Here is a 27,607-nt window from a genome sequence, read left to right as displayed (position 1 = left end):
TGACAATTTATGCCTCTCTTTACTGTTGGCAAGGATCGGTTTGGTCAAAAATAGGAACACACGGGACATTTCTTGTAAACAATTGTGACAACGCAGAGACAATGAAGCCTGATAATCGCTCCATCAAACCATCGCACAATGTTCATGTGCGCTGTTGCATGATTTCAATTCCTCACATTGTCTAGAAAAACATACAAAAATCTTATACGATGAAAAATAATCATGTAACTTTTCTGCTGGAGGGTCCGCTCGCTTGTCGCCATAATAAGTATTTTATTGCTTTGCCTGAATGTTCCACAGCGTTCAGCTTTTCTATCTCCATGGAGACGAGAATGCCACCAGGCCAAGTTATGGGTCAGGTCTGTGGAGAGGAAAGCCCACCCTTTTTCAATTTATTTTTTTAGCAATAAAAACTAGGGATGTTGTTTAATGGGTGAAAAAGATGTTTACGATTTGTCTGAAATATTACTGACTGATGAAACTCATGCAATAGAATAAATATATTTGCTAGTTAAGTTTAACGCCATAGTGAAAAAAGTGTGTGTTATCTGAATGACATATCTATATCTGTTTACACATGAATAAAAATATATAAAACCAAAGTTTAATGCAATGGTGTGGAGCATTCATGGCAACCGTTAGCTTGATTCCTCAGCCAGTTTTACTTCGTGGAAACCGTCTGACCTCACAGCATTAGGATTCGTTCGCTTGACGGTAGGTGGGCACTTTTTTAATTTAACCAATCGCTGCTATTTGGTTGTGACGTATGTAATGCGCTGAATCCCGTACGAAGAAGAGCAATAACGTCTTTCCCCTTGATAAAATTCATAGAGAAAAATCCCACACACCATCTTATTTGCAAATTGTGAGATTTATTAGGACAAACCGTGCAACATTTCAGCACTAGGCCTTCATCAAGCAAAAAGGTTGCTGTTGCTCTTTGCAAGTAAGATGATGTGTGGGATTTTTCTCTATGTTCTTGGGCTGCTCCCTCTCCTCCAATGTACCCTTCTCAAGTAACTGATGTGCAAGGTTTTCATTCTTTCATACCCTTGATAAAATTCACCAAAGGTTCTCTTTGTTCCGGCTTTAATTGATCTTGGGAATCGTTGCCAACACAGAATGTCTGTCTTCATCTACATCCATCTCGACCGCTTTGTTTACTGTTATGCTGTTCCACAAAAGGCACCCAGACACTGATTGGCCGGTACGTGGTCTACAACTTCCGGGGTTCTTGCAAACCATCTAGTGTATTCCCATTCCTGACCTTGTTGCTGGAGAGAAATGAAATTGAACGGAGGCACTAGGTTGTAACCCCGACTCAGTAATAACATGCAGCAGTGTAACCTCAACCAGAAAAGATGCACAGTGCGAGAAACTACTGGCAAAACATTTCGAAACAGAATAAAAACAACCAAAAACTCATAACTATGCAGCTGTATGGACCTTTTTCTCGCTACTATATACTGTATCTTTTAGAGTGAATTTGCTTTTCACTATTGTTTGGTTTTGGTGTCAATAATCGTGAATAATGGCACAATCAGGATGCCTCTTCTCACAATAATTGAATCACTAAAATTCAATATAATGGCATCTATATGACACGAAATGCAAAAACCTACACTTAATACACTTAAATGACTCCTCTGCTTCTCGGTCATTTCATTCGTTGTTCTTCTTGCCACAAAACCTTCACCACACTTTGCATTACCTCATGAATCAATATCCTTCCTCTCTCTTCCTCCTCTCCTCCTTTATTTTTGCATAAACCAAATCAATGCTCACACTGACCGCTGCCGTGTGACCGTTCTGAACTCACGTTGAGCCTCCGCGGACAAGACCTGATATCCCACAACGCACCGCGGCCGACGAACAAAACAAATAAGCTAACGCACATGGAACAATGGCGTAATGTATCGTACGTGGGCGATAGTGTAACAGTAAGAGGATGAGGTCACTGGCAGCCAATCACGGAGCTCCATTTGCAGTCAGGTTTGAAATGTACACCGCACAAGTCTGCATACAATAGGCCAGCTACTTTGTGGAACTTCTTTACAATAATGTTCAAAAAATTATGAAAAAACGTTGGCAATTCATCAGGACACTTTTATTATTTGTATAGAATTTATATAGGTATAATTTTATGTAGTTATATAGTCCTAATGTAGTCCTTGAATCACTTAAATATTATATGAAGTGATGCTTGGTTAAAAGTTTGAAACATGATAAATACAGACCTAATATAGACATTTTTCACAACGGTCTGAAGTGCGCCTTTGTAGGGTTGTAGAACTTCCGGTTAAGGTTTTTCTGTGGGAAAATGTCTACGGAAATGTCTTGCGTATTCTCCACCAGCTTCATAAATCTGCCCCATCACCAAATCTTCAACCAACAGAGTCGACAAATAAGAACCACAAAGAATTTATCCACAACTATCAAGGTAAGAAAGACCAAACCTTAAAGGTGAACAAAGACTACTGAACAAAACTAACATTATGGTCATGAATAAAACAGAAGTAACTTGTTGACTCAGACTGATTCTAGAATTAAAATTAAAAAATGTATTTCATGATGTTGATATTAGCACAGATAGATTTGTCCAGTTTGAATGCTTGACATCTCTAGCATACCATAACACTAGTTTTGCATGTGGCTATTCCGCTATTTAGACACTGACGTCTAATTGTCGGAGTAGCGGAATAAAGATTATTTTTCAAGCATCCCACTACTTCGACTTTTTTTTTTCTTGTTCATTGTTGGAGTAGCGGCACTTTACAATTTTTCAAACATTCCGCTTTTTATACTTTGCGCTCCCAAATATCATAAGCTACTTGGGCTGGAGTAAAGCTCTTGATCAGAGAAGATTTGGGCCACATAGGATATCAGAGAGTGGGAAATGTCCTAACTGATAGCCATGGGAAACAGTCATGCTTTTAGAAGAAAAACGGAGACTACATGGGCCCTTTGTGCTTCATTCATTTTGTCATGTAGGCGATCTGCAGCGAACAACATACAGCCTGAATAAAGTTCATTGCAGCTCAATGAAATGACACTCTCACAGCCCAAAACACACATATGACACGTCGGAATAGCAATACTAAAAAGTGCTGGAAAACCGGCACATCTAAATAGAGACATGCTGTAATGAAGGGATGTCAGAATAGGCAGCGGACCTCAGTAGTTCATTAATTCAAGTCACTGTTCTTCTTTAAGCTTTTGTCTTTTTTTATCTTGATAGTTGTGGATAAATTCTAAATGGACAGAATAGTCCTTGTCCTCTGTCCTATGTTGACCTTGTTGATTGAAGATTTGGTAATGGGGCAGATTTATGGAGCTGGTGGAGAATACGGCGAAACATTTCCACAGACATTTTGCCACAGAGAACCATTAACCAGAATTTCCGAGACCCTACAGTGACGCACTTCTGGCCGTTGTGAAAAAGGTCTATGCTAAATTACATGTAAAATATCACACATCAATTAAGTTTTTAAAAAGTGCAAGTTACGGTATATTAGTTTTTCCATAGAATCTATAAACCTAAATTAAGGGTCTCCAACCTTTTTCCTCTGGTGAGCTATACATTAACAAAACAAAAATGCAGAAGAGCTACTTATTTTAACAGTTGCAAGAAATTGAGTAAATATAAGATCCACAGCCTTAGATTGGGAACAGTGAGATGCCTTTAAAATATAAACCATTACTCATTTATTAGTGCACAAAACTGGGCACTGTAAAATTACAATGGTAATTAATCAAATTTTACTTATTCAGCACAATACGTATAATTCAGAAATGCCTTGGTGAGCAACTTGGAATGGGGTGGAGAGCTACTGGAAACTCCCGAGCTACTTTTTCCCAGTTGCAGTCATCAAAATATGCACAAGGAGTCTTCAAGGTTTTGTGTACTGATGGGTAAATGATAGTTTCTTTTGCTTTTGTTGTTTACAAAAAGTGATTTGGCTATGCTCCACTGAACATTGTGCTCGTAGCGTGGAGGTAATAGTGTACGTAGTGTTCACAGCGGCATGGAGGCAACGCCAGTTCAGTTTCATTGGCTTCAGCGGAACAGTTAATGCCTGAATGTTGACGACTTCCATTGCAGCAAGAGATGTAGTCAAATCATGTATTAACGGCACATGAAAAACAGGACTTGTGCATTTTAAACTGTTTGTGGTGGTCCAAAGTTATTCCTCACTTTCTTAAAAATATAATTATGCTATTTTCTGGTCTATATTATTATGTTGTTTCATCACAGACAGACCTGGAGTTGTGTTTTGTTTCATCCACAAATGTTTAACACACAAAAACACTATATATTTAGACTAAGTTCTTCTTCCTAACAAAAAATACTCTGCTCCGCCTTGAGATGTGATGTTATGAAGTAATACAAGAAGTGCTTCACTGTGTATTTAAACTACATACACCTTTACTAGACTCATTTGGATGATTTCAGCCCTGGAATTGCCAATCTCAGCTGAAGAAAAGTGTATCTATTATCTTGAAAACTACAGCTTCATGACATCATACGGTGGAACAGAGCATTCTGAGCTTTAGAGATACAGATATACTACTAATAAAAGAGTTACTCAAACATGTGTGAATGAAACAAAACACAACTCCAGATATGTTTTTTTGATGAGGTAACATGGCTTAACACTCACAAGAAAACATTTTGCGTAATAAAGTATCACATTCTTAACATCCAAATCAATTGAAAGCGTTTTTCACAACTTTCAGAGAGAGGTTTTCTAGCCAGGCTGCCGCCACCTGGTTCCTCCGCTCAATTTCATTTATCTCCAGTGACTAAGTCAGGAATCGGAATACACTAGATGGTTTGCAAGAACTCCAGAATTTGTAGAACGTGCACTGGGGAATCAGTGAAGAGCTGTGAAGCCATGACGTCAAACTCGTCGCACCTGTCTGGGTCCCTTTTGTGGAGCGGTCGAGATGGATGTAGACGAAGACAGACATTCTGTGTTGGCAACGATTCCCGAGATCGAGGATTTAAAGCCGGAACAAAGAGAATGTTTGGTGAATTTTATCAAGAGAAAAGAAGTTATTGCCCTTCTTCCTATGGGATTTGGTGCATTACATACGTCACGACCAAATAGCAGCGACTGGATAAGTACCGCCTACCGTCGAGCAAACGAATCTTAATGCTGCAAGGTCAGACGGTTTCCACAAAGTGAAACCAGCTGATGAATCAGGCTAGAGTTTTGCCACCACAGTAATGCAAACAACAACTAGCATCCTAACAGCCCACCGGTCTTACTTACTGATTTGCAGATGATAAAAGTGCTTTATCCAGACAGAGTAATCGACTCTGTTAGTCCATCTGCAAAGTAAGTGATCTGTAAACTCTGCCCAGGGAATAGAACCTTGATCCAAACACTTCTTGGAGCTGTGGTCATGTAGATGGTACAGTGATACAGTATAAAATGCATGCTAGCCTTTTTTTTTTTTTTGCATGTTTACCTTCTAAGAATTGAACCAGGCACCTCCAAGAGTCCTAATTGTTCACTGTCATAAGCGCTTTTCACAACTTCAGGAGAGACCAGAACAGGAGTCATCACAGTAATGCTAACCAGTGGTGAGGACTTGGACTCGAGTCAGACTTGAGGCACTATTTTTAGGACTTGAGACTTGACTTGATAAAATGGACTAAGACTTGGGAATCGACTTGGACTTGAAGGTCAGTGACTTGGGACTTGACTCGGAACTGAACCGTGTGACTCGATGCCTCTCCTAAAAAACTATGCTTTTAGAAAACACTTTTCTCTTTACAGTTGGTACATGTTGTGCTTCATTTTACAGAAACAAACTGGAACATGTCCCTCCCACTTCTCTGTTTGTTACTTTGGATGAAACTGAAGTACTGCGATGTGGTATCCTCAAATGTACTACAGTAATATACAGTACAATACAGTAAAACAGAGGGAACTACAGAGAACATGATCCTTCCATTTCAGTGCAGACGACATGACAAAATAACTGATAATAAGCACTCTTACATCTGAATTCTTTCTATTCTGACCATAATGAGTTACACTAAGATCTTATCAAGATATTTTAAAAAAAAATTGCATTTCTACAACTCATATATAAATATACCATGACTTTTTAATGTAAAATTTTGTTTAAAATTCATATAAATGGCAAAAATCTAAGTTATATTTGGTAGACTTGAAATGACTTGAAGCTCAAAGCAGACGACTTGGACTTGACTTGGACTTATTGGCCAGTGACTCGAGACTCAACTTGGACTTGCCTGTATTTGACTTGGGACTTGACTTGGACTTGAGGTTAAAAACTTGAGACTTACTTGAGACTTGCAAAACAACGACTTGGTCTCATCTCTGATACTAACAACCACTAGCATGCTAACAGTCCATTTGCTGGTTTGTCGATGATAAAATTCGATGCACGCAGACGCTTATTCTTATTTTGATGCTAAGAGCTGCTTATACGATATATCTGTATTACATTTCCAATAACTGTACATCACCAACCAATCATTTCTTAAAAACTTGATACATCAACAAAACAATCTGACTCAAAATTATCTGCTGGTAAACTGTATCAAATGATACTAGTTCAGAGACTGAAAACATCATTTATTTCCTTTAAACACAAATAGTGTATGGTAAAAAGCATCCAAAATGTGTTTTATATCTATTATTTATCATTTAATGTAACTACAGAACAGCACTGAAAACTATTTTGATGGTGTTTTGTGCCCTTGGCCAGAAAATTGTCCTATTACACCAATTTATTAGTCAGGCTAGCGCCACCTAGTGCCTCCGCTCAATTTCATTTCTCTCCAGCGACTAGATCAGGAATCAGAATACACTAGACGGTTTGCAAAAACCCCAGAAGTGCGAGTCCTGGCACCAGCCAATCAGCAAAGAGCCATATATTCTGAGTTGGCAACGATTCCCGAGATCGAGGATTTAAGGCCAGAACAAGTAGAATGTTTGGTGAATTTCATCAAGGGGAAAGACGTTATTGCCCTTCTTCCTATGGGATTTGGGAAAAGCTTAATATACCAGTTAGCCCCATTAGCGGCGCATTACATACGTCACAACCAAATAGCAGTGATTGGTTAAATGAAAAAAAGTACCCAACTAAAGTCGAGCGAACGAATCATAACACTGCGAGGTCAGATGGTCAGTACGAAGTGAAACTGGCTGATGAATCAGGCTATTGTTTTGTGCCATTGATCAGGGAATTGTCTGATAACACCAATTTATAGCCCAAAGTTAGATATCGACCGAACTGATATCTTTGTAACGATACCCAATCCAACAAAATGTTCAATATCAGCCGCGACGTTCAATACCAGTATTATATCAGCACATTCCTAAATCAATCAATCTTTTTAATATAACACTCTTTTTCATGGACTGCGCCAACATGCATATCCCTTCAATATTAGATCAATGCCATCGCCAACTGACTCAAAACACAAAATACATTTCCAGTGTTGGGAAATAACTGAATACATTCACCAAGAAACTAAGAAAGGGCCTAAGCTCTGGAACGCTATGCCCCCCCACATCCCAACAGCCCCCACAGTGAAGTGTTTTAAGTCTCCTCTTAAGACCCACTTTTATTCTGTGGCTTTTAACACCGCGTGAGTTGTGTCTTTTTTTTTAACTTTACTTATTTACAGCTATTTTACGATTTTTTTTATGGTTTTGCTTTTATTTGATTTTGCTGGTTTTATTGTTTTAGGACGGGGATGACCAAATTTTAGCAATTTACCTTTTATTGTCTTTTTTTATGATCTCTGTGCAGCACTTTGGAGACTGCTCTGTTTGTAAAATGTGCTGTAGAAATAAAGTGGATTTGGATTTGGACCAAGACTACATGTTCTGAATACAAATTTTCAGGCACCTGTATTATGGTACATTTACTTTTTCATTTGGTGGTATCAGAATACAGTTACTTTTCTAAAATCAAAGACTTCAAACTGCACAGAATTAGTGAGGAAAATAGAAAATGTAAAAGTTTTCCTTTTTAGTGACAGGAAATACTTAAAAATAAAGCTGTTTTTAATTCTATGTGACGTTTTGACACCAGAATTTAAATGCAACTCGATGTCAAAGTATTCTAAATATTCTAAGTATTACATTACAAAATACATTTTATTGCAGGTATTCAGTATTCTGTAACTAAATCCATTTTCAGTTATTTTTCCTGTCACTGTACATTTCCTCCTACGAATTCTAGACAAATTGGACGATTCTAAACATAAATACAAAACAAAATCCTTCCTGAAGCACCATCAGTGGCTGTAATCCAACTCTAACTGCATGATAACTGCCATGATGTAATTACAATAGCGTCCTCCGTCTGGGCCTTGTGCAGTCTTAAAGGGGCGGATCTTAACCAGTTCTACCGAGACCGGGCCTGTGCTCACCTGCAGAGTACGGCTCCTGCTTCTCGATGATTTCAAACTCATTTCTCTCGTACTTGGCGCGGATCCACTGCTCCCTCAGCAGCCTGGAGAGAAGACACAGGGGGGAGGGGAGAGAGAGTATACTGTCAGCAAGCTCGCATCACCGGCGCAATGAAAAATGGGACAATACTCAGCGGTTACTACTACTGCAATGATTACTGCTGCTGCTACTACTACTACTGCTATGAGGACATAAACACTGCAGTATTTGGAGTATGTGTCGATTACGGCAGAATGATTTTGGAGAAGTGTCTATATGGGATTTTTTTGACAAGTATTTGAGATCATGTTTGGTAAAAAATTTGTTCATGTTATTTTGTTTGTATTTGAGACCTGCTTTATCATGTGAATAAATATCATGAAAAATATTGAGTTCAAAATTGACCTTTGACCCTTATTTGTCAGTTCTTGTACTCTGCCTTTGTATCAGGAGCCAAAAATAAGGAGACGTGCAAAGGCAAAAGGCAGTAACAGTAAATGTTTTGTTTGTGATTTAGTCGTGATTTCGTTCATATATGTGTTTGTGTGTGCGTGTGTGTGTGTGTGTGTGTGTGTGCGTGTGCGTGTGTGTGTGTGCCTTTTGTTTAGAAGGTGATACACTGCCCAAGATGTGAAACTCTGGTCAGATCTGTTCACGTCGTGTACACATTTAGAATGTTCCACATTTAACTATTCCGACATCACTAAAACAAGCAGGTAACACAGCTAGACCAAGTGAAAAGGCCTGTTTTTAAGGTATTCCAGATAAATGAAAGATAAATGTGTTTTCAATCCAAACTGTGAGACACTGGCCACGTTTACATGATGTTTTTTAATTCCATATTACTTGTTCTGAATTAAATCAGAAAACACATTGAATTGGCTTTATTTAATTCGGCTCAATGTCTGGGTTCTGATTGGACAGAGACAGGAAAAAAACACACACTGCAGCTGCTACCGGCTTTTCTGTCATCTCAGTTTGTCGTTACGCCACGGACATAAACATGATCCAAACTTTTTTCACAGTCATTCTGATGATAATTGCGCAGCAGCTGGAGAATTCTCTCATCACACTTTACATCTGTCAGCTGACGAGGAGAAGGGAAGAGTGTTGGAGAAGAGAGGAAGAAAACAAACTGAGTCAACGGCTGCTCTACCTCAGCCCACTCATGCATCCCGCTCACAAATCCAAAGAGCAGGGAATGAAAGCCCGAAGCTGAGGACTGGTGGAGCCAGATCGTCCGGATCGTGTCAGAAAGGCGACCCAATGAACATGCGCTGAATGACTGGAATTATTTTTAAGAAGAATAAACATTTAAATGATCAAGGAACAAATTAAATCGGCTTTAAAATCGGAATAAACCACCCGCTTACTTCGGAATTTAGTTTAATTCCGAATAATAATTTTCATTAGGAATTAAGTGTTTACATGTTTTTTTTAAAACGGAATTAATGTTATTCAGAATTAAATAATTTTTATTCGTAATGAAAGCTCTGACAATTCAAGATAAATAATAACAACATATCCATGGAGACATCCGAAAAGTTACATGGTACACTTTTAGATACCAATGATTAACTACAAAGTATTTTTTTATTTTTGCAACTAAAAGGTGTGTTACTTAGATAACACTTACTCGCTGTCTTTAAAATCTATTCAGCTGCACTGTTTCTGCCTAGCCTAGTGTGCTTTATCGCTATGCCAACGGTGTGTCTGTCAATCTTAATGTGTGCGTTCTCCCACTTTCCCTCTCCACCTTTGTCGTCCTCGTAAGCGCTTTCATCCGCCTCCCTCTACACTGTGTACGTCTGATCCTCCCGTCTGGGGCATAAATAACTCAGAAGCAAGAAAACCAAGCAAAGGGTGCCATTTAAGGACAAGGAGCTGGGGTGGCAAACGAAGAAGAAAAAAAACACAAAATGCGACGAGGTAAAGACCGTGTATTCTGCAGAAGAAGAAGAGCATTTCCAGAGTCACATAGGCACCGGAAATGCTCGGTTCGTAGACGATAATAGTGTTTTAGCCTATAATTAAATGCAGATGGGGTTATTTATTAGCCCATCTGTGAAATAAAGACTCTGCCCAGGGAATAGAACCTTCAACCAGACACGTGTCCCCATTTAAATACAGTAGAGGCCTGCTTGCTTCCATAGAGAATTTTCCACGATGCGAAACATGCAGGTAAAGCGATTAGGCCAAGTTACAAGTCAGATCTGTGGAAAAATGCCTGTTTTTAAAGTATTCTGAATGCAAATAAATATAATAAATAAATGCAAGATAAATATGTGTACGCAAAATTGATTCTTGTGAGCTTTTAGTCATGTTACAATGCCGTTACCTCATCAAAAACTTACCTGGAGTTTTGTTTTGTTTCACCTCCAAAGCTCAAAATGCTCTATTCCACCTTGTGATGTCATAAATTTGCAGTTTTCAGTTGAACTTTTACCTTTTTATCTTTAGTTCAGTAGATTGGAAATTCAGCTGAAATGCGGAAATCAGGCGCACTACGTCACTTTTTGGTTGGGGGTCCATACGTCACCTGCTTGTTTCTATGGATATGTAACCGCTGTGCTGGAATGTTCCACAGTATGTCATTAAACAGCTCTACTTTACATTTATTCAATTACAGGTGGTTTTATAGCTCAGAAATACCAATAAAACAACATTTTGACTGTAGGCAGGGTTGCCTCTCCACAGATCTGACCTGTAACTTGGTCTGGTTTGGTCTCCATGAGAAAAGTTACACAATGCACCTTTAAAGGAACTGTATTTTAAAGGGCCCATATTATGCTTTTTTCAGATCTATGTTATAATGTTGATTGGCGATTCTGCTGAAATGCTGAAATCATCCAGATGATTCTAGTGAAGGCACATGGAGTTTAAAAACACAGTAGAGCGCTTCCTGTATCACCACATGACATCACAAGGTGGAACACAGTGTTTTCTGTTTGAGAGAAGAACTCAGTCTAAATATGCAGGATTTGTGTGTTAAACGTGTGAATGAAAGAAAACACAACTCTACACATAAGAAATCATGTGGGTTTGTCTAGAATGTTCCACAGTATGGCATTAAAAGTATTACAGATGTTTTTATTGTTCAACGGTACCTTGAAAAAAATACCCTCACAGTGAGCAGGGTCACCTCTCCACAGATCTGACCTGTAACTTGTAACATTATAACATGGTAGAAAGCTGGAAAAAAATTAAAAGAAAAAAGAGAAAAAGATCCTTGTAGTCTATCTGAGCAAAATGTGTCTTGCACCAGCACACTCTAGAAAAATGGCTTTACCAACGGCAAAACTCTTATGCTGCTTTCAGAGCGGGACATTAAAAAAAAAAGCCCTGGACTCCTTTATTTGGACGCCTTTGCATTATGAGTTCAGACACCCCCGATGTGTGTTTTGGACGCCGTGGACCAAAGGGAAAAAATACTTGACGTACATCCAGGGTGCCCGCTGTGGTCTACAAGTGTCTTGTTTTCCCAGTCGACAGTGACTTTAGTGTACTTATTACATAAAACGCATCAGTACTGTGTATATATTTATACTCCAATAATGACACTGGTTTGGACCTAGTTAAGTCCTGGTTTAGTTCTGGTCCAGTCCTGGTTTAGTCCTGGTTTAGACCTGGTTTAGTCCTGGTTTACTCAGAGTTCTGTCCTGGTTCAGTCCTGGTTAGTCCTAGTTCAGTCCTGGTTTAGTCCTGGTTTACTCAGAGTTCTGTCCTGGTTCAGTCCTGGTTTAGTCCTGGTTTAGTCCTGGTTTACTCAGAGTTCTGTCCTGGTTCAGTCCTGGTTTAGTCCTGGTTTAGTCCTGGTTTACTCAGAGTTCTGTCCTGGTTCAGTCCTGGTTTAGTCCTAGTTCAGTCCTGGTTTAGTCCTGGTTTAGTCCTGGTTTACTCAGAGTTCTGTCCTGGTTTAGTCCTGGTCCAGTCCTGGTTCAGTCTTGGTTCAGTCCTAGTTTAGTCCTGGTGTAGTCCTGGTTTAGTTCTGGTCCAGTCCTGGTTTAGTCCTGGTCCAGTCCTGGTTTAGTCCTGGTTTAAACCTGGGTTAGTCCTGGTCCAGTCCTGATTTAGTCCTGGTTTAGTCCTGGTCCAGTCCCGGTTTATTCCTAGTTTAGTCCTGGTTTATTCCTAGTTTAGTCCTGGTTTATTCCTAGTTTAGTCCTGCTCCAGTCCTGGTTTAGTCCTGGTTTAGTCCTGGTTTAGTCCTGGTTTTAGTCCTGGTTTAGTCCTGGTTTATTCCTAGTTTAGTCCTGATTTATTCCTAGTTTAGTCTGACTCCAGTCCTGGTTTAGTCCTGGTTTAGTCCTGATTTATTCCTGCTCCAGTCCTGATTTAGTCCTGGTTTGGTACTGGTTTAGTCCTGATTTAGTTCTGGTTTAGTCCTGGTTCAGTCCTGGTCCAGTCCTGGTGTAGTCCTTGGTGTCAGCTTGCCGGTTGCATCGTATATATACAGTATTTATATACTCCTCTAATGACACGGCATAGATTTCTTGTTCTGATGTTCGTGGTTCAGGGTCTTTCTCTTTCTTCACCTTCTTCCGCATAATAACTTCACTACATCACTGGATATTCGTCCCTGATTGGTTGACATGGCGAGTCCAATGCCAAAAGTTCAGCATTTTCAACTTCTGACGCTGATGCCCAGGATACACGTCCAGAGCGTCAACGCCTGAACGGACCATTAAAGCTGTAAAAAGTGCTAATAAACTCATGGTGAATAATTAGGATGTTTAAAATGCAAAATGTAAGGAATAACATGCAAACCGTTTAAAATTATCTCTCTTACCTCATTGTTGCTCGCTACAATCACATACCCAACATACTGTAAGTGTTCTATGTTGACATGCTCGCCTCTTGTAAATATAGCCCACAGAATGCCACATGAGAAGAAAACGTTTAACACATTTACAAGCGTAGGTGTGAAAAAAAATTTGCATTTCTCAGTTTTGAGTCTACTGTTGCTGAGTCATATTCACACACAAAGTCTGAAAGTAGAGTTACCTCGAAGTGAGACGAAAGTAAAGATAGAAAAAAAGAGTGTCGATTTTCATACGCTTCATCACTATGTTTTTCTGTTGTTCACTTGGATATACTTACAGGTGTACTACGTCACTTTTGCCTGGAATGTTTCACAGTATGACATTAAACAGCTCTCCTTTACATTTATTAAATTACAAGTGGTTTTATAGCTCAGAAATACCAGGAAAACAACATTTTGACTGTGAGTGGGGTCGCCTCTCCACAGATCTGACCTGTAACTTGGTCTGGTTTCATCTCCATGAAAATAGAAAGGTTTAATGCCATACTGTGAAAGATTACAGACAAAGCAAATAACATCTTCATGAAGAAAAGTGACATAATGCACCTTTAAAGGAACTGTATTTTAAAGGGCCCATATTATGCTTTTTTAAATTTTTTAAAGTTATAATGTTGTTAAAATTCCTTGTTGTGTTTTGTTTCTTTCACATATGTTTAACACACAAACCATATTTAGGCCGAGAAAACAGAAAAACAGAAAATACTTTGTTCCACACTTCCACACAGGAAGTGCTTCACTGTGTTTTTAAACTTTAAACTGTAAACTTTCACTAAAATCATTTAGATAATTTCAGCTCTGGAATTGACCATCTCTACTGAACTAAAAGTAAAAGGAGCTGTTAAAGGGACAGTTCGGAATTTTGGACATAGGACCTCATTTCCTAGTGAGCCAGAGTGTTGGAGACGTGTGGAGACACTTTTTTAAATATTCCATCCAGTCCTTGTATTTGCAGAGGTCACTGGTGCTAGGCGTTGGTCCAGCTGCTCTCATACTTATAAATAAATTGTAATCTATTTATCTGTCAATTTTAGTATGTTTGTCTTGGAAAAATCTAGTGTTTTTATATATATAATATTTATTGTGTTTTTAGTCAAGCGTGATAGATGAATTTAACTAATTGTTTATGTAACAAAGCCATTCTGCACTGGAGCACTGTAACACTTTATTTTGAAATTTTTATTTATTTAATTTTATTTATAAGGGAAGCCCCTTGAGATGTAGTGTCTCGTTTGTCAGGAGGTCCTAATACATTAACAAAAGTAGCATTTACAGAAAAGAAAGAAAAAAACTAATCAAAACAGAACAAAAGACAAACAGACAAAGACAACATTCACACTATACAATACTGGATCCTAAGATATACATACATCTCTCTGATTTTATCATCACCACACCTGTATTTGTAATATAGTGGAAAAAAAGCAACTCTATGTACAGCAGAAAGTATGTAGAAAAAAATGTATTTTTATCGAAAACAGTAGCAGGATGTTTGTAAGTATCTGAAGACTGACTCCTTAAAATAGTGGATTGATGTAGCTGATCGGATTGAGGATGGTAAGTTGTTCCATTCATTTGGAGCTTTGAAGTTAAATGCTCTGCGGCCAATTTCTTCTTTTATTATAGGAACATTAAAAAATAGTTGTTCAGTGTAACATAAATGATACGCTGATCTAAATGGAATCAAAAACTATTTTAAGTAGGGTGGAAACTTTGAGTAATAACATTTAAATACAAATTGCAAAAAGTGTAGCTGTCTTCTGGATGTAAGAGAGAGCCAGTTGAGTGATGAATACATTTGACAGTGGTGCGTTCTATAGGGACATCTTAATACTAACCTACATACACTATTATAAATGACATCTAATTATGTTTTTATACGTGTTATTCTATATAAGGTGGATGAATAAAATGTGAAATGCGGAACCAGCCTCTCAAAACTGCAAACCAAATTTACCTACGGGTACGAATAAAGCAACATAACCTAACCTAAGCTAGTGCATGTCAATGGCCATAGTTATTCTGCCACTAAAAACCCACTCCACAAAACACCCCAAAACAACCTATTATTATGCCAGACTGTCCATGTGAATGTCTGTGTTGATAGAATTATGTTTGAAATAAAACTAACCATCTCATGAATTGTCGCATGTTGAGGGACTATTTTCTCAGCTTTCAATCAGGAAGTACAACTCACTGCTGCTGCCAAGACAGAAATCCTTCAAATGCAAGATTGGTTTTACTTCTAAAAACTTCTAGTGTTTTTAGTATGTCCAAAATTCTATCAAAACTATCCCTTTTAACCTGAAAACTACAGCTTCATGACATCACAAGTTGGAACAGAGCATTTTGAGCTTTGGGGACGTAGATAGACTAACAAACCAGGATTACTCAAACATGTGTGAATGAAACAAAACACAACTCCTGGTCGGTTTTGAGGAGGTAATAGCATTATAACATGACTTAAAGCTCAAAACATTTAAAATTCATTTAGCCTAATAAAGGATCTTTAAAAGAACTGTAGTTTAAATGCGATTAACATAAAAAACATTCTTACAGAGATCGGAGCAGACATGGCTGCCAATCTGCGCATTTGGTCTTCCCACCACTAATCATCCTTTGACACATTTGCACAGAGGCGTGGGTGGGTGAAGTGTCTTGCCCAAGAACATAATGGCAGCATGCCGAGGTACCAAGAAACAGGAAACAAGAAATTCAAGTCTGCTACCCAAAATACGAGGATTACACAATTTCAGCCACATTTTAGATCAGTTCTTCATACAAAACTTGATGAATTTGACAGTTTAAAGCTGAGTTAATCCACAAAAAAGCGCAAATTACCGCAAATTACAATTACATGGTTAGGATTATACTCAATTACAAGTACAAAATTTATTCAAAAAAATGACAAGTGCATGAAAAATGTATTCAGTCACAGTAACATGAGTATTTGTGATTTGTACTTCCACCCCTGCATATATGACAGCTGGTTTTCATAACAGTACTCACTTGCAGTCGGAGTGCGTGGGTCTGTAGTAAAACGGGGGCACCTTCTGCTCGTACTTGGCCTTGGCTGCATTGTTTCCCATCGCCGCCAGTAGCTGTAAAACAACACAGCCTCGTCAATGAAGAGCTCCGTAGTGTCAGAGCTACAGTATAAGGGACGCGTTTCCTGTGGGATTATACTGGAAAGAGCTACCACCCGTCCACATGGCCTCATTCAGTCCACGACGCCTTTCATCCATGCATAATCCTATAGGCGAAACTAGTAGCTCCCAAATGCCTTTTAGAGATTATAGGTGAATGTAATTGGAAGGAATAAATCTGAAATAGTGCGCGAAATCTGTCAAAGATATGGTTTTATTATGAGTTTGTTCCAAGAGAGAAAACAATGATCATATACAACTACATACATACTGTGAGAAGAAGAAAACTTAAGATTAACCCACTCCTATGCATTGCAGTTTCAAAAATGATGTGGTCGTTTATTAGGGCTGCTCGATTATAGAAAAAATCATTATCACAATTATTTTGGTCAATAGTGAAATCACAATTATTACCTGGTCCCCGAAGAGTTGATCAGGTTTTGTATTCACCCTGTGTGTCTGTGTGTGTCTGTCCACCCGCGATAATTCCGCCATTTATGGAACAATTGTCACCGAATTTGATTCGTGGGTCAAGCCCCTGTGCCCGATGCCGCAAAAAAAAAACTTTGGTGATGATCCGAGGTAATTTGAGGTCACACGGGTCAATTGTAAGGTCATTATAAAGGATAGGGCCATTTCTGAACCATCTGCGGCCTAAAATATTCACCCAGTCGTCACACAAGTTGGCACACACATAACCGGGGTACACTGGATGTTACAAGTTGAAACCGGTCAAGGTCACTTGAAGGTCAAGGTAACCAAGGTCAAATATGTGTTTTTTGGGCATAACTCCGCGAAGGATTGAATTAGAGCAATGGGAGTGGTCTCAAAATCGCAGAAAAAAATATTATCTATTTATAATTCTGTACATTTATATAGTAAAATATTAATAGTTTTCCAGATAATCACTAATTATTACAGTTCCTTCCTCTTTCAGTGTATGTCGTTAAAATACCAATTGGAACAAAAATATTTTCCATTTCTTCTTTTTCTGGTGACACACAACACACTGATCTACAGGCACAGAATTTACATATAGACAACTCATGAAAAAAGACATTTTGGTTCCACACTAGTAAACACAGACATTCTCATGTGTGACCAATATCACACAAATGTTCATGGGCCTATACAGATACACACATCACATTGTGGATATAACGATCATGTAATATGGGCTGGGCTCCTCATAAGCTGCTTCTGTGGTGATGAACTGACCCCACTGATGCCTCATGGGGACCAGGTTGATATCTCTGATTGAGCTTGTTCAAATGATTATTTTTTAGTTACACGATGCATTTATTCAGCAATTTTCTCTCAAAACAAAAACCCACATTGTTATTGACAATTTACGCAAAACTTTCAAATTGAAAATAAATATAGGCTACAAATATGTATCTCGCACTCACACTGTCACAATGAATCGGGCCATGGCCAATGACGTCACCACACAGTGACATGTGGCACAGCAGAGCTAAAGATTTTAGTAGAGAAAGAAGTCCAGCGGCAGAAATATCTATTAAATAATAAGCCTGAAAACCACTTTTATTTCCTTAAAATAAGAATAAAATGAGACAAAAGTGATTCAAATGTGTTAAATAGCTGTTATTTATCTCTCATGCAACTCCAGAACAAAATAGTCTTATTACATCCATTTATAGTCTGTCCAACCAGAATATCAGCTGAAAACATAGAGACATATTGTTTCTTAAAAGGGTTTGTCTGGCCGTGTTTTTATATTGATCGTCGGGAAGAAATGCTGCTCAGCCACCAGAGAGGTCAAAGGTCAAGGTCATGAAGGTCAACAAATACAAGAGTTCACAAGTCTAGAGCGAGGACAGAGACGCCCAGGGGAGGGGAGTGACAACCCATCTGCTATTGTGTAACTCTAATATATGTTGGTTAAAATGGCTTGAATTCACATGTTCATTTGAAAAGTTTGATTAGTTTGAGTTTCTATACAATACTAGGTTCATTACATTTCATATTCCTAGCAAGCTTATTTGGATATATATCGATACAGCTCGATTTTTTTTTCATTTGTACCAAAATGACTACAGCCAAATTCCACATACATCACCCATTAAGAAAATGAAATTATAGAACGAAGTAAGTACAGAGCAGTGGGCGTATGCTGGTGGTATGATCTATAATAAAAACTGGATGAGGCATGCCCCCTGTGTTGAGGGGCCCTGAGCTTGGGCCTAGAAAGAACTCTCCAATAGAGCGCAATGCATGTTTTAGGAATTCAAACTGCCCGTGTTCGGCTGACATGACCATCCAGCATATTCACAAAGGTCTGATTTTGTAGGATTATTTTTTAATTCCACAACATAAACTTTTAAAAATGTTTAAATCCTCAAAGCTCCTAAAAGTGATCTTTGCAAGACTTAGCCTAGCCCCGCTCTGAGCCCACGCTAGCTCCGCTCTAGCAGTTCTCACTCTGATTGGTTCAGATGTTACAGACGTCACGGGTGGGAGGAGCTTGCCTGTACTGAGGAAGTAGTGCGGAGGAGAAAATTATTTTTGGGCCCTTGGGCCAATGAGCACAGGCCATTGAAAACAATATGACGCCATCGTGGATTCACCTTCCCGATTTTGTGGCAAAAGGAGAAATTCAATTTGTCAACTGAACAAAAGTTTATTTGGTTGAATACATTTCGCAGCTCATCCAAGCTGTTTCTTCAGTTCTGGAGATGAACTGAATGATGAATGATGAATGATGAATAATGAGCTGATGAGCTGCGAAACATATTTGACCAAATAAATTTTGTCCAGTTGAGAAATTGAATTTCTTTTTTTTTTGCCATGGATACTACCTGGACGACTGAAGGATTTTATTTCACTTCCAGATTTTATTATAGTTTGATGGCCGGTGGTTGTGAAAACTGGGACTGATTGGCAAAATGAAAATAAGCGATTAAAGATGACTCAAACATGCATGATCACTCCAAATACAACTTCAGGTGAGTAGATGTTGAGGGGAAACAATATTGATGTTGCATAATAGATCAACTTTAAGAACAGAAATGTCATAACACAAGCACAACTGCCAATTTTTAGTAAGTAACCTAACCTCGTAAAAATAGTCAGGATTTTTAGCTATCCTGAATTCAAGACTTCTACAAGATTAAACTAAATCCGCATTTATTGTATTCTTTATAAAATCCACTTGAAACTAGGGATGTAAAGATCACCAAATCTCTCGATATTTTCAATATTTTCACAGTGTGCATCTCACTGTACAATATTTATTGCGATATTTAAGACTTATTTTAGACAAACTTTATTGATCCACAAGGGCTATTATTTGGACAAAGTCGCTCACACATCACAATACAATTTTGTGGAGGATAACAAAATTGTGAATATGCTACTTTTCTTTCGTCATAATCCAAATAATTAAGATTTAGAAGTGCTTCATAACAGTTAATTCAGCATGCAGACTGGACTGAAACAGAGCAAAGGATCATGGTATATGTAGTTCTCTGTTTTTTTAGCTGTTGCTGCACCAAAACAATAAGTTTAAGCAAAGAAACTTGTAATTTGATACAATGTGATGGCCCATGATATTATTGTGAGACTTTGGACGATACGATATCACGATATTTCAGTTATTGTTACATCCCTACTTAAAAATACCTTTTACTTTACACAGGAATAACTGGATTAAAAAATTGTCCATTGGCTGGTTTTACATCGCTGAAGGTGATGCCAAAAATTGTATTGATTTTGTGTATTTTTCTTGGCCAAATCTAAATCCAGAATTGGTCAACATATTTGATTTTCTTTTTTTTTTTTACATTTTATTTGATTTTGACAGATAGAATAGCTGGACCAATATCCACAATCTAGGACACCACAACATGCATTTTGAAATGTGCTGACTCTTTGTAAACCCTCTTTGACTGTAGGCGCCACTTATCATCCACATGCATTACTTTACCACATCCCGGCGAGAGATAACCCCTAATAAGGTCGTTACCATGGAAACAGCGTGATAAAAAGCATAGATTTTAAAATAGTCACACAGTGGATGTAGCGTGTCAGATTTTCTCAGCATAATCATGCCCTTTAGGCCCCGATAATGTATATTTATGATAATGGAACACAAAGAGTTCACCTGCTGTTACTAAGTGAATGTGGATGCAGTGTTAGAGAACATGGTGATGGGTGGAGATTGTGTCACACATTAAAACCAAAATGGGTTTGACTTGACCAACATCAATATACTGTCATCATTTACAATATTTAGTTACCGTATTTTCCACACTATTAGGCGCTCTGGATTATAAGACACACTGTCATAGAATGGTCTATTTTGGAACTTTTTTCACAAAACCATATCGGACTTTAAATGAAACACAACAGTTCGATGGCTCAGTGGGACTTTGTTTGGCGCGTTCACGGTGACTCTGGGCTTTGTTCAATTGTTACGCGTAGGGAGGGTGCTGTCTGGGACCGCTGGATTGTTGGCATATTCGCAGTGACTCAGTTGTTCAGTTGTGTCTAGAAGTGGCACATTGGACTCGCTTTTTCGGTTAGTCCCTCCTTTACATTCCTCGTCCGTGTGGAGTGATAACTGTGGCTGTGGGTGTTTTTCGCTGCGTGGTTGCTGTCTGTTCCATGCATGTTTGCATGCACTGCGACTTTGTAGTTTACTGAAGTCGTGCTGGGACACCCGAGTGGATTCGTGTATAGGGCGCTCTGGATTGTGGGTCATTTTTTTTAATGGGGTTGGAGGCTTATGAGCGCGCCCTACAGTGCGGAAAATGCGGTACTTCCCAAAACTGGTTACCACATGCTCATTGTTTATAAGCCTATATATCATGACCGTAGACTGTAGCCGATGAGTAGAGGAGACCAGGGTATGTTGTCACACTGGGTAAGTTGTAGAGGTAAGATCTTAAGACCGAGCCCAAGCCCGAGGTCGGGTCGGGTCTAAAATGTCAATCATTACTTCGGGTCGGGTCGGGCTCGGGCTTCAAATAAATATATGTTTATAAAATGTATGGATACTAAACTAAGGAATACTTGTAATAAAATAAACAATATGGATAAAACAGAGAAGTAATGTAATGTAATTGCTATTTAACTACTAAACAGGATCCGCAGAGCCAGAGCTCTGCGCACGTGAACGCCCCCTCTTAATTTAATAATCTTCCCCTCCGCAAGTCTGCATCTATTTTGACCTGGTGTCCCCAATATGGAGGAGCAAGAAGTTAAACTAAAGGCAGGAGAACTGAAACGACAAACACGCACCGGTAAGAGTGAGGTGTGGAAAAGCTTCAAATTGATTGTTGAAAATGCTACAGAAACTTGAGTTGGCTTCGCTGAATGTCGTCAATGTGGCGCTTTGCTTTCATCCGAGCAAAAAGACTGGCACCTCGACGCTGAGCACTGCTCCTCCTCCCGAGTCCTCACAAATAAAATATGACATTTCGGGTTTGCTTCGGGCTCGGGCCTGCAAATCAAGTTAATTGGTCGGGCTCGGGCCGGGTCGGGTTTTAATACCCGCGGGCCGGGTCGGGTCGGGCTGGATTTTTTAGGCCCGATCTCACCTCTAGTAAGTTGTCACACTGCATTTTTTCAAGACCAAAAAGTTCCATTACAAAAGTGAAATAGCGGATTTGTGTGTTTTTTGGGTATTCACTTTTGTCCTGAAATTGAACTACAACTTGATCTTTGTTTGCCTGAGATATCTTTTTTCAACATGCAATATTTTGTTATAAAATATTGAAATCATGTAGTAAATACATATTTCAATGTTTAATAATTTTCGAATAACTTTCTTGTAATGATCATTGAAACCGATCAGATGAAGGTAATTTTTTGCCTGATTCATCAGCTGGTTTCACTTCACTGAAACTGTCTGACCTCGCAGTGTCAGAATTCGTTCATTCGACGGTAGGCAGGTCCTTTTTATTATTAACCAATCACTATTTGGTCATGACATGTGTAATGCGCTGCTAACGGGGCTAACTGGTTTATTAAACTTTTCCCAAATCCTGTAGGAAGAAGGACAATAACGTCTTTCCTCTTGATAGAATTCACCAAACATTCTCTTTGTTCTGGCTTTAAATCCTTGATCTCGGGAATCATTGACAACACTCGTCACTGATTGGCTGACGCTCAAACTCGCACTTCAGGGGTTCTTGCAAACCGTCCAGTGTATTTTGATTCCTGACCTAGTTGCTGGAGAGAAATGAAATTGAGCGGAGGCACTAGGTGGTGCCAGCCTGGCTTGGTAACTTTAGCCACAGCCCAGAAGTGCACTTGGGGGGTCATAATCTCAGCGGGGCAAGTCGTCCCACAGTTAAACCCCCCTTTAAAAACAAATGGTGCATGTATCTGTGCCAAACCGTTTCATTACGAGATGTTGGGTTCAGTGCAGGGCTGTGCATGAGTGAGTGTGTGCAGTTTGTGTGTGTTTACATTCCTCCACTATGTGTGCAGCTACAGGGAGGCTCAGCTCTTTAATATTCACGAGGGAACTCCTCTGTGATTGGAGTATCAGTGTTTCCTGCAGGGCTTTATAGTTAGGGCGGCTGCCTTGACAACAATTGCACCCCGCCTTGACTACATCTCTTCAAACCACCTGCATCCTCGCAAAACTATGATTGTCATGCCCCAGTCCTCACTTTCACCTTTTGTTGGCACAGAATTTCCCTCCCACATACCCCCAACCTCTGTCTCAAAAGTGTATTTTCAGCCGCTGGGGACATTCTAACTGCAGCAGAACTGCACTTACTGCAGATAATGTGGACAAGTTGGTTTTTCTGGTCAAAAATATGAAGACTGAGTAAAACTTCATGCTAGAACTGTTAGTGCTGTGGTTTACTTTTTGAAAAGTTTTGTTTACAGTTTACAAGGAATTTATTTTTTCTCATATTTCATACATTTGTTGCTTTTTTGAGAATATTTTATTTTACTTATTAGTATTACCAAGCAGCACTTTGCATTTATTTTATTTTCCCATTTGTATAATTTTAAAACAAATTGCATTGCATTTTGTTCCCATACTGCACCGAAAATGAACCGAAACGTGACCTCAAAACCGAGGTACGTACCGAACCGTGATTTTTGTACCGTTACACCCCTAATGGATAATGTTCACATTTTAATAAAACATTTTTCTATTCACAATGACATGATGTGACACCAGTGTGAACTCTAAAACACACACAGGGTTTGCTCACGCTCACATTTTTACACAGCGCTTTTCCACCTTCAAGACACTTAAGTGACTAAATGAGCGAGTGTCACTTTCATTACTTGAGTGACATGTTTTGTTTTGTGGGGGTGGGACGAGATACAATTTACACAACACGAGACATGAGATTGAAGATGAGATTTTGACATTATTAGGCTATAATAAACAGTGTTGAGAGTAATGTGTTTTAACAGTAACAAATTACTGTAATGCATTTTTGTTGTAATTGCAATGCATTACAGGGAAAATTGTCATATTTTACTCGGTACAAATGTCAGTAACACGCATTAAAATGCTTTTTTAACCTGGACTGAAGTGGTGGGTTTTTCTTCATACAAATTTGCTAAAATCGCCGTGATAGCAGCAGCGGTGAAACACCAGACACGTGCCCGCGTAGACCGTCAGGTAACCGCGAGTGAAAGGACTGGTGCAGAGCTCCACACTTTTTAGACCTGGTTTAGACCTGGGTCAGTTCTGGTTTAGTCCTGGTTCAGTTTTGGTTTAGTCCTGGTTTTGTCTTGTTCAGTCCTAGTTCAGCACTGGTGTAGTCCTGGTTTAGTCCAGGTTTAGACCTGGTTTAATTCTGGTTTAGTCCTGGTTTAGACCTGGTTTATTCCTGGTTCAGTTCCGGTTCAGTTCTGGTTCAGTTCTGGTTTAGTCCTGATTTAGTCTGGGGTCAGCGCTGGTTCAGTTTTGGTTTAGTCCTGGTTTAGACCTGGTTTAATCCTGGTTCAGCTCTGGTTCAGCTCTGGTTTAGTCCTGGTTTAGACCTGGTTTAGTCCTGGTTTAGTCCTGGTTCAGTCCTGGTTCAGTTCTGGTTTAGTCCTGGTTTAGACCTGGTTTAGTCCTGGTTTCAGTCCTGGTTCAGCTCTGGTTTAGTCTTGGTTCAGTGCTAGGTCAACTCTGGTTTAGTCCTTGTTTAGTCCTGTTTTAGACCTGGTTTAGTCCTGGTTCAGACCCAGTTTAGACCTGGTTTAGACCTGTTTTTTTCCTGGTTTAGACCTGGTTTAGTCCTGGTTCAGCTCTGGTTCAATCCTGGCTCAGTCCATTTTACGGCACAAAAGTTCAGCATCTTGGCACAGTTATTTTGGTGAGAGTAACTTAAAGTACTGCAATAGTCGTGTAATACCTCACATTTTAAATACAGTAATATTGTAATGTAACTAATTACTTACTTACACATTACAGTTTTGAAGTAACTTGCCCAACACTGATAATAAATATTTCGTACATTTCAGATCTCAGTTTTAGCCTGAACCTTTCTGATTGACTTGACTGAATATTTGTACTGTGACTGTAGAAGTGTGGTCTCGGTGATGATTGGCGGCCATGTCGGGTGAGTGTCCGTGCCTTTACCTCCACTTCGCTGGGCTCCCACGTGTCCTGCACAGACTTGACCCGGGTGATGTGAGGGATGCTCCGGTGCAGCAGAGAACACGCCTGACACACGAGCACGCCCACCGGGAGAGACGCCCACTCCGGCTCTGTCAGGAAAGAAAAGAGACGAGACAGAGAGAGAGCGGGTTAAGAGGGTGGAGGAGGAGTTTAAGAGGAGAAGAGACAAAGAGAGAGCAGAAAGACAAGAAAGTAAATAAAGAGAGGGGGTGGAAGAAGAGAGAGGAGAGAAGGTTAGGGAGGAGAGAGATAAAATGATACAGAGAAAGAAAGAGAAAAAGAGAGATGAGAGAGAGAGAAGGAGAGAGACAAAGAGAGAGACAGAAAGAAAGAGAGACGAGAGGTTAGGGAGGGAGGAGAGGACAGAAAAAGAGAGAGAAAGAGAGAGAAAATGAGAGAGAGGAGAGACAACGAGAGACAGAAAGAAAGAGAGAAGGGGGAAGGAGAGAAGAAAAGAGAGAGGGAGAGAGGAGAGAGGGGGCGGGTGGAGAGGAGAGAAGGAGAGAAAAAGCAGGAGAGGGAGAGAGAGGAGGTTAGGGAGGGGGAAGGAGGGAAAGAGAGAGAGAGATGAGAGACAAAGAGAGAGACAGAAAGAAAGAGGGGGGAAAAAAGAGAAGAAAGGAGGGTCAGGTAGGGAGGGAGAGAGAGAGAGAAAGAAAGAAAGAAATAGCGAGGCAGAACGAGAAGAAAGTAAATATAGAAAGGGAGAGGAAGAAGAGAGAGAAGAGTGAAGGAAAGAAAAAGCAGGAGAGGGAGAGAGAGGAGATTAGGGAGGAGGGTAATGAGAGAAAATAAGAGGGGGGGCAAAGAAAGAAGGAAGTGAACATAGAGAGGGGGAGGAAGAAGAAAGAGGAGAGAAGGAAAGAAAAAAGCAGGAGAGGGAGAGAGAAGAGGTTAGGGAGGGAAAGGAAAGAGAGACAGAAAGAAAGAGGAGCGACAAAGAGAGAGGGAGATAGAAAGAAAGAAAAAAGATGGGGACAGAAAGAGAAGAAAGTGAATATAGAGAGGGGGAGGAAGAAGAGAGAGGAAAAAAGGAAAGATAAAGCAGGAGGGAGAAAAGAGAGCCAAAGGGAGAAGGAGAGACAAAGAAAGAGCCAGAAAAAAAAAAAGAGAGGGGACAGAAAGATCAGAAAGTGAATACAGAAAGGAGGAGAAAGAAGAAAGAGAGAGGAGAGGAGGAGAGAGGTAGAGAAGAGAAAGAAAGGACAGAGGTGATACAAGGGGCGGAGGAGGCGAGGGCAGAGGAAGGAAGTGAGAGTGGTGCGGTTGATAGAAGTGGCTGGTTACAAATTCTTGTCACGTACTCTGAAAACAGCAACAAATTCTGTCTTCTTTTTTGGTAAATTGCTTTCTATCGGCGTTAAGAATCATGAGTGAGGTCAAAGAGGTCAGATAAAGCGTTATGAGCTTCTGCTTTTGACACTGTTTGCATAGGAAGACCTATAAGTTACACCTCTAAACTCAAGACTCTCACGTCTCACACATCTGACTGGGCCACATGACACGGCAAAACAGCTCCAAAAACAACCGACTCAACCTCGTTACAATCACAAACATGAAACACTTTGTCACACTCTGAATAACCCTTCATTTTGAGCTCCATGTTTGTTTCGTGAGTGGTTTAGAGGTCAGTATGAAAGCGCAATCAATCCAAATTGTATCAAATCACAATTACTGCCGTCGGGTTTTACAATGTGTCTGTTTTGTAATCAGTGAGTGTGTATACATGCACATCACTATCCCGGTTATTAGACATATCCCAGTTTTTTTTTTTAATTCCCAGACACTCATATCCCTGTGTACATGATCAAATGGAGTATCCTGTTTTCTTGACGTAATCTTACAAATGCGCAAGTGCAAAAATTAACTTAATTTATATGAATAAACCAGGAAAAATACAAACCACGAAGCTCGGGAGGTTTAACCAGCGCTATGGAGCTATGAGATATCCCACAATCCACTGCACACATCAAACCCAACAGATTCTTCATTAAAATCTTCTGCATGCAGATTAGCAGTGTTGGGGAGTAACAGATTACATGTATCGGCGTTACGTAATCAGAGTACAAATTATGAGGAACTGTATTCAGTTACTGTTTCAGTGAGTGAGTGGTAATTGGATTACAGTTACTTTGTTGAAATGAATGAATGAATGAAACTGTTTTTACATTTTGGGCTATATCCCCCCTTTTTATTCTGTAATTTCATTCATTGCCAGACACTAAACCAGGTCTAAACCAGGTCTAAACTAGGTCTAAACTAGGTCTAAACCAGGACTAAAACCAGGTGTAAACTAGGTCTAAACCAGTTCTAAATCCAGGTCTAAACCATGTCTAAAACAGGATTTAACAGGTCTAAACCAGGTCTAAACTAGGTCTAAACCAGGACTAAACCAGGACTAAACCAGGTCTAAACCAGGTCTAAACTAGGTGTAAACTAGGTCTAAACCAGGTCTAAACTAGGTCTAAACCAGGACTAAACCAGGACTAAACCAGGTCTAAACTAGGTCTAAACCAGGTCTAAACTAGGTCTAAACCAGGTCTAAACTAGGTCTAAACCAGGACTAAACCAGGACTAAACCAGGTCTAAACCA

At 39.5% G+C, this 27,607-nt stretch overlaps 1 protein-coding gene across 3 annotated transcripts in view; it reads right to left on the bottom strand.

Moving 5' to 3' along the window:
- LOC110173692 (arf-GAP with dual PH domain-containing protein 1) overlaps positions 1-27,607 on the bottom strand; it is an 89,809-nt gene that overhangs the window by 21,888 nt on the left and 40,314 nt on the right. Inside the window, exons 2-4 of one of the 3 annotated variants that reach the window (XM_020939712.2) lie at positions 24,976-25,103; positions 16,270-16,361; positions 8,423-8,505 (exon numbers count right to left, since the gene is read on the bottom strand). In XM_020939712.2, coding sequence (XP_020795371.1) covers positions 8,423-8,505; positions 16,270-16,361; positions 24,976-25,103 — 303 coding nt within the window. Of the gene's footprint in view, positions 1-8,422; positions 8,506-13,230; positions 13,280-16,269; positions 16,362-24,975; positions 25,104-27,607 lie in introns of those variants that run through there. The other 2 variants (XM_055150430.1, XM_055150432.1) reach the window with 2 other exon arrangements.

The sequence above is a fragment of the Boleophthalmus pectinirostris genome, unplaced genomic scaffold (genome assembly GCF_026225935.1).
Source record: "Boleophthalmus pectinirostris isolate CB_2022bp ecotype Guang Dong unplaced genomic scaffold, ASM2622593v1 HiC_scaffold_14, whole genome shotgun sequence".
NCBI classification, from domain to species: domain Eukaryota; kingdom Metazoa; phylum Chordata; class Actinopteri; order Gobiiformes; family Gobiidae; genus Boleophthalmus; species Boleophthalmus pectinirostris.
The sequence above is the reverse complement of the archived record's forward strand: the minus strand, read 5'-3'. Positions and strand labels throughout refer to the sequence as shown.